Source organism: Lagenorhynchus albirostris, chromosome 18 (assembly GCF_949774975.1).
Source record: "Lagenorhynchus albirostris chromosome 18, mLagAlb1.1, whole genome shotgun sequence".
NCBI lineage: Eukaryota > Metazoa > Chordata > Mammalia > Artiodactyla > Delphinidae > Lagenorhynchus > Lagenorhynchus albirostris.
Genome location: NC_083112.1, coordinates 2,980,001 through 2,992,445, shown reverse-complemented (window position 1 = coordinate 2,992,445; position 12,445 = coordinate 2,980,001). Strand labels below are relative to the sequence as shown.

The window sequence follows — 12,445 nt, the reverse complement described above, 5'->3', positions numbered from 1 at the left end:
TCACCTCGGCCTCCCGCCCAGCTCCGCTTCTCTCGGTCCTCAGGCTCCCAGCCTTCTCTCCTCTGCCCGTTTGTCGGCTCCGCTTTCCCACCTGCTGGACGGGAAGCTCCTCGAGGGCAGGGCCTGGTCTGATTTGTTCACTGCTGCATCTTAGCGCCCCACAGCCGCGGCCTGCGGCAGGGCCCTCTCCAGGGCCCTCTCCAGGGAATGGATTCCTGTGAGCAGTTGACGGTTCCATTCAGCTGCATTCCTAAAGTTCTGTCATTGCTACGGCGGGAGCTGAAAGCAGAGTGCTTTTGTTTACTGGTGGATGTCAAGATCCTTGAAATGGTTGGCTTTGGTTCATACCATTTATGATTCTGAATTGAAAAGACCTAATTCTAACTCAGTACACAAATACATTTGATACAGGACTGTGGATGTTATATTTCTTTGCTCAGATTTATTTATTTATAAAACGTGGTAGAGTTTGTCGTTAACCCGCCTATATGTTATTTGTGTCATGGCACAGAGACGAATGTCTTTTCCTGCCTTTTGCACTTATCTCCTTTTTCTTTATGGGATGCTTACTTGGCCCCGTCTGCTTCCTCCTCTGTTGTCTGTCTCCGTACGTGGCCTGTGACCCCAAGTGACGCCCAGCCCGCAGGGGTCAGTCAGCGGTGGTGTCTCATGTACGAGTGACCATGCCGTGTGAGAAGCAGGGAGGGGTTGTCTTCCCCTGTCTGCCTGTAAGCGGTTACCTGTGGTCCTGTTTCAGTTCATTGATCCTGATGCTCAGGATATGGGTAAAGCTGGCTGTACAATCACAGCAGTGGGTCTTTATTATAATTTTAGGTATGAGCATTATTACCTTCGTTAGCAAAATGAGTAAAAGGTGAATGCCTGCTAATTGTGCTGGATTTATACTGAGCTGCTGCTGACTTTGAGTAACAACAGGTTGTTCATGATCTGACTTTACTACAGATTGCTTTCCCATATTTAATGTATAGAAATGGAAGTAGACTGGCAGACCATTTGAGGTACAAAGGAGTTGTGCTAATTGGGCATGTACCACATTTCTAGATGTTACTAAGATGCCAATAGGATTTTTATTTTTATAAATATTTATTTTTTATTTATTTCTGGCTGTGTTGGGTCTTCGTTGCTGGGCGCGGGCGTTTCTCTAGTTGCGGCGAGCGGGGGCTAGTCTTCGTTGTGGTGCACGGGCTTCTTATTGCGGGTGCTTCTCTTGTTGCAGAGCACGGGCTCTAGGCACGTGGGCTTCAGTAGTTATGGCACACGGGCTCAGTAGTTGTGGTGCGTGGGCTCTAGAGTGCAGGCTCAGTAGTTGTGGCACATGGGCTCAGTAGTTGTGGCTTGCGGGCTCTAGAGCACAGGCTCAGTTGTGGCGCACGGGCTTAGTTGCTCTGCGGCATGTGGGATTTTCCTGGACCAGAGCTCGAACCCGTGTCCCCTGCGTTGGCAGGCGGATTCATAACCACTGCGCCACCAGGAAAGCCCACGAGTTCAGTATTTTGATTCCCCTGGTCCCTAATGGGAAAGTAAATCATCTTGAATTAGCTTATAACTAAAAAGGGAAAGATGGGGACTTGACTGGTGGTGCAGTGGTTAAGAATCCGCTTGCCAACGCAGGGGACACAAGTTCGATCCCTGGTCCGGGAAGATCCCACATGCAATGGAGCAACCAAGTCCGTGTGCCACAACTGCTGAGTCTGCGAGCCACAAGTACTGAGCCCACACACCTAGAGCCCGTGCTCCGCAACAAGAGAAGCCACTGCAATGAGAAGCCCGCGCACTTCAACGATGAGTAGCCCCCTGTTCGCCGCAACTAGAGAAAGCCTGCATGCAGCAGCAAAGACCCAATGTGGCCAAAAATAAATTAATTAATTAAAAAAAATAAAAAGGGAAAGATGAACTTGTAAGTATAAAATATTACAGGAGAAAATTACTGAAAATTGCCCCTTGCTTTAGATGTTATCCAGGGTACTTTATGTTCTGCTGTTGCTTTTTTATTACTGCTAATACTTGACATTAGGATGAAATTGTTACATTAAGGAAAGGTTAGGAAAATTAGGGCCTATTGTGAAGTTTGCAGATGCACTTTACGATCATTAAAAACTGGATTTCTACAAAGCACACTGGTACTCATGCTTGAAATAGCCATCTTCCCTCCTAAGTCTAAGCAAACTTAGCCCAAGGAGAAGAGGATGGTGGCTTGAAGCTGATGAAGAGTCTGCTTTTTGATAGCAGGAGAAAAAGGTGATGTTTCAGATATTGCTGACCTGTTGAAGGGTATTACTGGTGGTCTTTGAACTCCCTAAGCATTTGTACCCCTGTTAGGAAACTTATTATTTCTTTTGCCTTGTGTTCATTCATTCAAAAAGTACTTATCCCCGTCTGGGCCACGCCTTATGGGTGAGCAGAGTATCGTTCTGTTCAGTACACATGCTGAGTAGGAGATGTGTTACAGTTATGCATGCACACCTTCATGCAGAGTTCAGGCAGCATGTGTATGTCCCACAAGGACTTAATTTGGTGCGTTGTGTATAGTTTGCAGCAGGTATTCTTGAAGGAAGGACAGTTGAAAAGATGTACATTTTTTCCTTTCTAGAAAAAAGCAGAAAATTTGGCCTTGTTGGAGTAATTGTCATTCATTGTCAGTTTAAGACTTGTTGTATAGTTAGCACGGTGTATCTGATACCAAATCATCCATAGGAAGGCTTACAACCCAGTCAGTCAGCCAGCTGTTCTGCCTGACTTCTAAGATGTTAAGCTCCTGGTTTCAAGCAAACAAATTGTGTGTGTGTGTGTGTGTGTGTGTGTGTGTGTGTGTGTGTGTGTGTGTGTGTGTGTGTGTGTGTGTGTGTGTGTGGTGTGTGTGTGTGTTGAAACATCCAGCTTTGGGGCAGTAAGGTTGAAAAAGATGGATTTATTTTGCAGAACACTGATTTTTGTTCATAATTACCATTACCTGTTCTAACCTGCCACCTGTTTTATTTACAGGCGAGTGGCCGAACTGTTCATGTTTGATTTTGAAATCAGTGGAATCCATCTGGACAGAGAAAAGGTAACCTTGTGTTTTGGCTCCTCTTGTTTTACTGGTATCTAGTTGGTATGTTGTTGATGTGGTTCTTGTATGTTGCTTGAATTTCCATATTATAAAGACATCTAGGTCGGTTATGTTATAAAATTCTCCTGTAAGTTGTATTTGAACATAGTGCTCTCTGGAAGTTCGCCTGTCACCCAAGGTAATTCAGAATTAAGAAATGGCTTGAGGCAGGGCGTTTTAGGTGTCGTGGAAGTGGGATGAGATGGGCCGTATCAGGAAGGCCAGCTAGTGAGTAGGAAAGCTGGTGCTGTTGAAGATTAGGGTCTGGTTGCAGAAGTACAGGAAGTATTGTTGAGACCCAGGGCAGGTGTGTTTGTTGATGTAATACCTGTCTTGGACAGACCCCCATAGTTTCATTCTGAAAGCAGTAAGCATGGGTTATACCGTGTTGAAACTGGGATGGGAGGGGCCTTCTTTGTCCAGACCCCTCATTTTACATGTGTGGGAACAAGGCAAAGCGATCTGTTCAAGTTCCCATCCTTTGTCCTCAGGATCTCTCACCCTGGCTGCTGCTCTTCTAGAACATGACATCCCAATGAGTGCTTATTCACTTCAGTATTAAGCTCAGGGCTGGGAGAATGGGATGGTCCAACCAGCACCCAAAGAGCTGCCTGCTGCAGTGTCTCACCCTGCCTGCCTGCAGCCTAGACTGTTACGGTGCCTCTTTCTTTTTTAGATAAATATGTTTCTCCTGGTAAATATACGATAAAGCCACTTACCTATTAACAGAGATTGGTTTATCAAAGTGTCTTGGGAAGTAGAGGGCAGGATATTGAGAATACGTGTCACGTGCATAGATGCTGTCATTTTGGTTGGTGCTGAGTGTGAGTAATTCTGAGGCCGCTCACATGTCTGTGTACTTGTGTGGCCTTAAGGGCTCCACATGTGACTCCTGGCCTAACCCAGCAGTCCCCAAGGCTGATAGGCTCTACTGCAAACTCAGATTGCCTGAAATGGACACATTTGCCCCTTTCCAGACCAGTTTGTTATTAATACTTCTCTGTACCAATAATGCCACCATTCTCTGAGTCACCCAAATCCAGTTTTGGAGTCAGTTTGCATTTTTTTCCATTCTCAGTGCTTTCATATCTCAGTGACCAAGTCCTTGGGTTGTTTCTGTAGGGCTTCACTTGCCTCTGTCTGCATCCCCAAAACAACTCACCTTGATCCTTATCGCCAAATACCTGGGCCATCCTAAAAGCCGTTGTCTTCCTACACCCATTATAAGTAACAGTGATTAAGCATTTGCTCTTTAAATCACATATTTCTCATCAGATCTTCATAACAGCTTTGAGGTTGGTACTACTACTATTCCTGTTTCATGGGTGAAGACGCTGAGGCACCTAGAGGTCATGTGATTGCACCTAGAGGTCATGTGATTTCCCCAAGGTCACAGAGCGTGTAGGTGGAGGAGGCTATTACATAAACCATGCCAACTCCAGGGCCTGCCCAGCTGCCCTGCCTGCAGGCCTTCTGGCGGTCAGTCTAACCTGTCTCTGACCATTGGAGTACTTTCCTTAAAGCGCTGATTCAGTTGTTACTCTCCCACCCAGAACCTTCCAGTGCCTTCCCATTGCCTATTGAAGGAGTATAAATGGTAATTAATATGTAGAATCCCCAGCTCTCCCTGCCCCTACCCCCGTGTTACTCATGGCACTGCCCTCCCTGCTCTGGTCCTCTGTCCCCTCTGGGTTTGCCCGTCTGAAATCCCCATTAAGCTTCATCTTCAGGCCATGGTGTCTGCAAAGCTGTTCTCAACCCCCCAGGTGGAATTTTGTATCCATCCAAACCCACATTTTACTTACTCCACACACATGGCATTTACCTTTAGGTTGTTACTACTGCGTTGCTTATCTGAATCACAGGCCTCTCAAGGACAGGGAGTGTGGGTTCTCTTTTTTCACGCACAGGAGTTTTAGGCTCAATAAAATAATGTGTGAGAATCATAATGGTGCTCACCAACAATAATCAGATTCGATACTTTCAGGAGGAAGTTTGCTATTAGAGAATCTGGGAGAATAGTTTTATTATTTTGTAGAATCTTCATGAAAGATGTTTTTGAAACTTTATTAAAAAGTAGCATGTCAGGTCAAGGTCAGCTTCACCGTCACTGACTTTGCTGCTTTTATCTAACATGTGTTCTTAATAGGACAGCTGCCCCTCCTAGCAGGTAACTCCCTGCAAGCCCACCCACATTGAAGATGCAGTAACGTAAACCTGCTGAACTCCGTGTTGTCACTTCAGTGTCTGTTGTCAGAGGTGCTCCACTAGGACAGGGGCAAGGGAGACAGCACACTTTAAGAGAGCTTGAAGTGAAGCCACTAACATAACCTACAAACCGTAAAGGCCTGCGTTCTCTCTGTATTCTTTCCGGGTCATTCCTTACTTACATTTTAGGGTCTCATGAATACAATTAAAAATTAAAGGAAGTGTGTTCTTCAGCAGTCATTTAATAAATGCAACAATTTCATGGCATTCTTAGAGCTCCGAGTACCGCATGTTTAATTATGTCCAAATGATGAAATGATATGCTTAGCAGACTGTTGGTGAAGTTGGGAAATAAACCGTTTTCATTTTTCCAGGGATTGTAACAGGTGATGAACTCCTTGAAATAACTAATTTTATCACTTTTTTTTAAAATAGTAAAAGCTTTGAGGAAAGTTTTTGGAACTATAGTATGATTTCCAGATGTCTTTTTTGTTATTCCACTGGTCACCATTAGGGGGTGACAGATGGCCATATCAGAAAGAAAACGGGCAAAGAGAAGAGTCTGGATGATAAAGATGCAGGAGTAGCTGAAAACTTATGTTTCCTATGAAGTTTGAATTGTCTGTATTGAAATTTTTTGTTATTAAAATACACTAAGTTTTTTCCGGCAGCTTAGCAAGGGTACATCTGCGTCATACATAGTTATCTTTTAAAACTACTAGTGCTGCCTAATCATTTGTTAGGGTCCTAGCGTAGATTAGAACCTGTTAATAGCTATCGACCCCCTTGCTGGGAAGCTTGCCTGTGATTTCACCTGAAGCCCGTCCTGAGCCCAGGTCTGGATGCCTGTCTAGTTTTCCTGTAACAAGTGCCTGAAAATTCACCCCGTGTCCCCAGGAGGGCCTGGCCCGTGGTGTGGGCCTCAGTTCTGAGGGCCTCGTCCCGAGCATTTGTGGCAGCCCTTTGATGGTACAGGCTTTCTCAGGAGCTGGTGTCCTAGGGGTGTGACCGACGAGAAAACCCACCCCATTCTGTCACTGTCACTGACGGCCTGAGGCCTGACGGTGCCAGCCATGGGGCTGCGGGACGTGGTCCTGCCCCAGCAGCCCCGACTGCAGCCCTCCTCACCTCTCTGCTGCTGTCCTGCTGTAGCCCCGCAAGTGGCTGCCCAGCAGAGCTTCGGAAGTGCCCCTTCGCTGCACTTCAGCGAAGAGCCGCGTTGATTATACCTTCCTTCCCCTGCCCTTGTATCTGATCTTTTAAGGCTGAGAATATTTTCTAATCTGCCCTTCAAATACTTCATGTGTTTAGTCTCAAAATACTTTTAAGTATCATATCAAACAGATTCAACTACTCCCTGGCTCACTTAACTAAGAGGTTTTCAGGGCCAGGGGAGGACCTGGACTTCCCAATGTTGTTAATTTCACAGATGCGTTGTGTAACCCAGACTTTGAATAGAACTCTAGAAGTTACATACGTCTTAAAGCCTAGAAGCACTAAAAATCCGTAAGATAACTTTTTGGTCAGGATATTAAATATCTATCGAAAGTAGAGTTAACATTTGTAGTACATTACTGTGTACTAAAGAGTTATGGGGCTCCCCTGGTGGCGCAGTGGTTGAGAGTCTGCCTGCCGATGCAGGGGACACGGGTTCGAGCCCTGGTCTGGGAGGATCCCACATGCCGCGGAGCAGCTGGGCCCGTGAGCCACAGTTGCTGAGCCTGCGCTCTGCAACAAGAGAGGCCGCGATAGTGAGAGGCCCGCGCCCTGCAATGAGGAGTGGCCCCCACTTGCTGCAACTGGAGAAAGCCCTCGCGCAGAAGCGAAGACCCAGCACCGCCATAAATAAATAAATAAAATTAAACATTTACGATACAAATTATATTCAGTATTCATTTTATCACTTAATATATTTAGTATCTTATTAAATTATAATTCAGCTCTATATGTTGATTTGCTGATAGATCACCTATTAAGTTGTGAAATATTACTTAAATAACTTTTATTACTGCCCCTACGTACAGCGTAAAAGAGCGGTGGACCTGAACGTTAAAATCTTGGATCTGAGCAGCGCGTTTCTCATGGGAACCCACTTTCCCAGCAAGATTGAGAAGCATCTCCTGCCGGAACACATTCGGCAACACTTCGAGCTGGCCGGGGACCATGTGCTGGTGGATGGTCTGCGTACAGAAGTGCCGGATGACTTGGTATGTGTGCTCCATCCTTCATGCAGTTTGGTCCCCATACCGGGGCCACGTCTGTTGTGACCCCCAAATTCAGTGATAAGATAGTCATACCTTTAAAAACACGTTAGTGTCACTAAGCATAAAAATTGAACTGGGGGTTATTAATTCTGTGAGTGCTTTGAATGATGAAAATGGTTTGATTATTCCTGTTTCATAAAGGACTCCTCATTTTCAAAGTATGATGAACAGCAGCAGTGATGGCCATTCTAGGGACTCAGACTTTAATTGCAGGAGTTTTCACGTCACCTGGTTAAAGGTGCTTCACGGCACGTGTGTTGGCTAAAATCTGTGCCGCCCTGCCCCGTAGTAGAGAACCCAGTCGAGTATGATTTGTCTCCCATACCAGTGATGAATTCAGAAGCTTTATTCCCTTTGTGGAGACCATTATTCTAAAGCGTTGCTCGCCTGCAGAACAAAGTGGGGGAGGCACCCTATATTATTATAGTGTAGGACTTTGTACTGTGTATGGATGTCTTTTACCTTTCACTTTCTAAACATAGGTGCGAGAAGCCGCTTATAAAATTTTTCTTTATCCCAATGCTGGTCAATTGAAATGTTTAGAAGAATTGCTCAGCAACAGAGATCTTCTGGCAAAGTTAGTGGGGTATTCTACATATTCCCACAGAGCTCTCCAAGGAACGATGGCTAAAAATCCAGGTAAGCCTGTTTCTCCAGCTTTAAGGACAAAGTAGGGTTTTTATGAGGCTGAACTTATGATTTTAAATAGCTATAAATTGCTGTTCTATTTTTCATATAGTCAGAGACCAGTTACTGAGATTTCTGCTTCTTTATTAGGAAGAACTTTTAAATAGAGCTAATAGTTTGGAATGTATTCTGCCCAACCTATGTACTTTTATGTACACGTTGAGAGCAAATCATACTTAAAATTTCACTGATGATGATTTGAATTGTTTTCGTTTTAACTCAGCTGGTTTCTGTGCTGAGCCTAACCGGATTGGTTAGAATTAGTGTCAGAGAGAATATTTCTGCTAAAGTCAAGGTTCATTGTAGGCTGGGTCATGTAAAAACCCGTCCTTTCAGAGAGAAGAGGGCTGCTTCGCAAAGTTGGTGCTGGGGCGGGCGTGGGGGGAGCATCTCCTGGGTTTGCCCCGTTCAGTTCTCTGTGATTTATGATCTTTAAGGGAGAATGGTTTGCAGTGAAAACGATACAAATGTATATAGCATATCTTTCAAAGGTGTGTAGTAAATTACAGTTACATTTTAGACACTGAGTCCAGGGTAGGGTGGCCTCGATGGTGGGGCTGTTCAGACCCAGATGTGTTGTAGGGGTTGGGTTTGCATGACTCGGTGACGGGCTGAGGGGGGGGAGCAGATGGCCGTGGACACCCGGGGTCTCTGGCCGTGCATCGGAACAGACGTGCCGATCGTGGGGTCAGGGGACACTGGGAGGTGCTCTGTGCTGTCTCTGTCCCTCCCGTGTTCCCTGCGGTGTCCGTAGCTCCTCGGAGGTTTTCTTGAACCCAGCCCGCCTTGTTTCTTTCTCGTGCACGCTGTCCCCTCGGCCTGGCCTCACTCCTGCCAGTCAGCCGTGGGCACGTCTCCCGCACTCGAGGCCTGCTTGCTGCCTGCGTGTCTGTCGGTCAAAATCCTATCCAGGGTGTCAGTGCTGGGCTCCCACCGCCCTCTCCATGAAACCTGTTAAAATGTTTCCACGTCCCTTGGACTCCTCCGTCCCTGAACTCATAGAACACTTAAATCTGTGTTATATACTTTAGCTCCCAAACAGGTATTCTGTCCCCTCGGGTGCTTTTCCGTAGTCACTGTTGTCACCACGTTGTTATAATGACGTCTTATTATTTTATACTATATGTAATAGTTATATAATGCCTACTCTGGGCCGTTGTTTCCTTTCATTCCCCTGTAGCCATGTGAGATAGACGGTTGTGTCCACTTCACGGATGAGGAACTGCAGGTCAGGTCGGTTGCTAAGAAGTGGCAGGCCCTCGATTCATGCTGCTCCGTAGGCCGCCTGAGGCCACCTGCCCCTTTTTCTGTGTCCCCTGCATCGGCTCTTTCAGTTCATTGGTTCGACAGATACGCACCGAGTGCCCGCTGCGTGCCAGGTGTTACTCTAGGCGCTGGAGATAAATCCGGGTAGAACAGGTGGGACCCTGCTTGTGCGCAGGCGACAGAGGAAAACAGGAAAGCGGGGGAAGAGTCCGGTCTGGTCCTGGCGCCTGCAGGTTGTGGAGAAAGTGGTACAGGGAGGGGAGGACTGCGCGTGTCAGGAGGTGTGTGGCCTCGCACAGTCCTTGAGGGCTGGTGGACGAGGCTGTGAGCGGAGGGTCCGGATGGGGGCGCAGGTGTGAGGCCGGGAGGAGGAACAGGGGGAGCCCGCGGGGCGGGGGGAGGTCACAGCTGAACGAGGCTCGTCGTCGGGGGAGGTGGGTTTGAGCCGGGACTTCAGTGGTCATGGCCCCGCCGAGGGGGCTGAGAACTGCCACAGGGAGGGGCACCCGGAGGTGCCTTGCAGTAGCCACAGTGAGGGACGCGGCTGCTCCAGGCCGACGGCGGCTGTGCAGGTGGTGAGATGTCACGTTTGGGGCGTGTGGCACCCGAAGGGAGAGCCAGGCCTTGGACATGAGCCACCGGGAAGACAGTTCCTGCTGACGGGGTCGGGCAGGAGCGCGGTGGGTCTGAATTCGGTGTGAGGTACCAGTTGGTGATGCAGGTGGAAGCACTGAGGGCCAGCGGGGCGCACACACGCCGGGACGGGACTGGTCGGCCTGCCTGGACGCTGGGGGCAGCCGGGGCCCGGGGAAGGGGGGGACTGAGCCCCAGCTCGAGTGACTGGAGGTCACTGGAGGTCACCGGCCCCGCAGTAGCGAGCGCCCAGGGTGATGGCCAGCAGATCCACGGCTCCCAAGGTGGTTAGCACAGGAATGTCTTGGAGCTGGACTCTGTGCACACAGTTGTGTCGAGTGTGACCTGTCATTTGGTTGGGGAGCTTGGACGTATACATAGAAAGATAAACCTTAATACAGGTCAGTGTCTTTTTAGTTCCAAATGCACAGAATATGGAAAACAATGCCCTGGGATTTTAGGAGCGCAGGAAGTTTGCAGATGCTTGGATGGTTGTTGAAAGTTTCATGAGGGAAGTGAAGCTGGAGGTGGACAGTGCGGAACAGTGAGCTGTCGACAGCGGGGGCAGGAGGTGGGGGGGTACAGGTTAGGGTGGACCCCACGTGACAGGTGTGCCGGGTCACCTTCCAGCGAGGCGTGCGCTTGCCCGAGGCCGGCAAACTCATTCCTTTTTATTGAATACTACGACGGTATCCAGGTAGAGTAATTGAGGTAGATGTTTCATGTGTAAGAGAGCTAGGAAAACAAAATAGGTGAAAGTTAGTAAACAATGGTTATTTTGAAATAAAAAGCACACCCAGAGATATATTTGAAAACAGTTCTCTATGCTAGCTGGTTTGATATCCGGAAATAAAGACTTTAGTTTAAACTAAATAACAGTTGTTTTTCTTAACACCGTCTAAAACGAGGCAGCGTTTTTCAGGTTACGAGATATGGGCTGGTTCAGCACTGATGGTGGGGAGACCCCTGGGTTCCTGGTTTAGGTCCGTCCTTTCCCCAGCCTCTGATTTTACTCAGAAAAGAGATAAACTGAACAAGAAACTGAAACATATAAAAGACCATCTGGAAAATAGAAAAACAGAGTGTGCAGCCCACTCTCAAATACATGTGAAAGCTCTGTACATGTTAAACAGTGGCAAAAAGTGCTAAATTCAAAAAGTCACATGAAAAATTTCCTATCATGGGAAACAACAGTAACTACACTACATTGCCTTTGTGGGTTTGTACAAAATAGTGACTTATGGCTGAAGTATTTTAAGTAGTAAAAAAAAAAAAAATAGAGCCTAAATTTTTAATGTTCTAATTTTGCAATATTTTCTTTGGATACTGATCCTAAATAGATTATTCTGCTGTGTATATAAAAATAAAAATATTGGGCTTCCCTGGTGGCGCAGTGGTTGAGAGTCCGCCTGCCGATGCAGGGGACACGGGTTCGTGCCCCGGTCTGGGAAGATCCCACATGCCGCAGAGCGGCTGGGCCCGTGGGCCATGGCTGCTGAGCCTGCGCGTCCCGGAACCTGTGCTCCGGGGCGGGAGAGGCCACAACAGTGAGAGGCCCGCGTACCGCAAAAAATAAATAAAAAAAATTTACCCAGAAAAACACTGATTTTTAAAATCTGATGTTTCTAAGTTGTAGTGATTTTTATGAACAAATCAGAGGCTATCTCTTGAAAACTCAGAAAAAAATTAGACATGTCTGACAGACATTTTTTTCCCTTAAACATATGAATAGATAGAAATAGATTGAACCTTTGGATTCTTTTCTTTCGTTTCCCCTTAACTTTTTACTTTGGGGTATCATTTAAGGCTTTGATTATTACTGTGTCAGTTTAATTCGTTTATTTAATAAAGATTACCATCATCCAGAAATGCCTAGCATATGTTAGGAACCCAGCTTCCCTTCGAGGAGCCTCACTTTAAAGGCGTTGTACTGTATGGACTTATGATCACCGCATTATAATTTTAACAGGCATGTGCATTTTATTTCATGTAGTTAAAGATATTTTCTTTTGGATTTTCATTTTAGAGACTGTCATGCAGTTCCTTGAGAAGCTATCTGACAAACTCTCTGAAAGGTTCGTTTTTGTATTCTCCTTAGAGCACATGTTATTTATTTAGGTTTTTTTTTAAGACTTGATTTATAAAAAAACAATTAGTAAGTGACCTGTTAAGAATGTAAGTGTTGGAATATTGCGTCAGATCTGTGGGCTATTCAAGAGATTAGATGAACAGTGAGCCCTGCTTTGAAAGTGCAAAGTCGTCCCCCGGAGGTGACAGT

General features: G+C 46.5%; 1 protein-coding gene across 1 annotated transcript in view; it reads left to right on the top strand.

Annotated features, from left to right (window-relative positions):
• MIPEP (mitochondrial intermediate peptidase) overlaps positions 1 to 12,445 on the top strand; it is a 133,605-nt gene that overhangs the window by 8,976 nt on the left and 112,184 nt on the right. The window contains exons 5-8 of the mRNA XM_060129388.1: positions 3,004 to 3,067; positions 7,342 to 7,524; positions 8,064 to 8,220; positions 12,194 to 12,242. Of these exons, the coding sequence (XP_059985371.1) occupies positions 3,004 to 3,067; positions 7,342 to 7,524; positions 8,064 to 8,220; positions 12,194 to 12,242 (453 nt within the window). The remainder of the gene's footprint in view (positions 1 to 3,003; positions 3,068 to 7,341; positions 7,525 to 8,063; positions 8,221 to 12,193; positions 12,243 to 12,445) is intronic.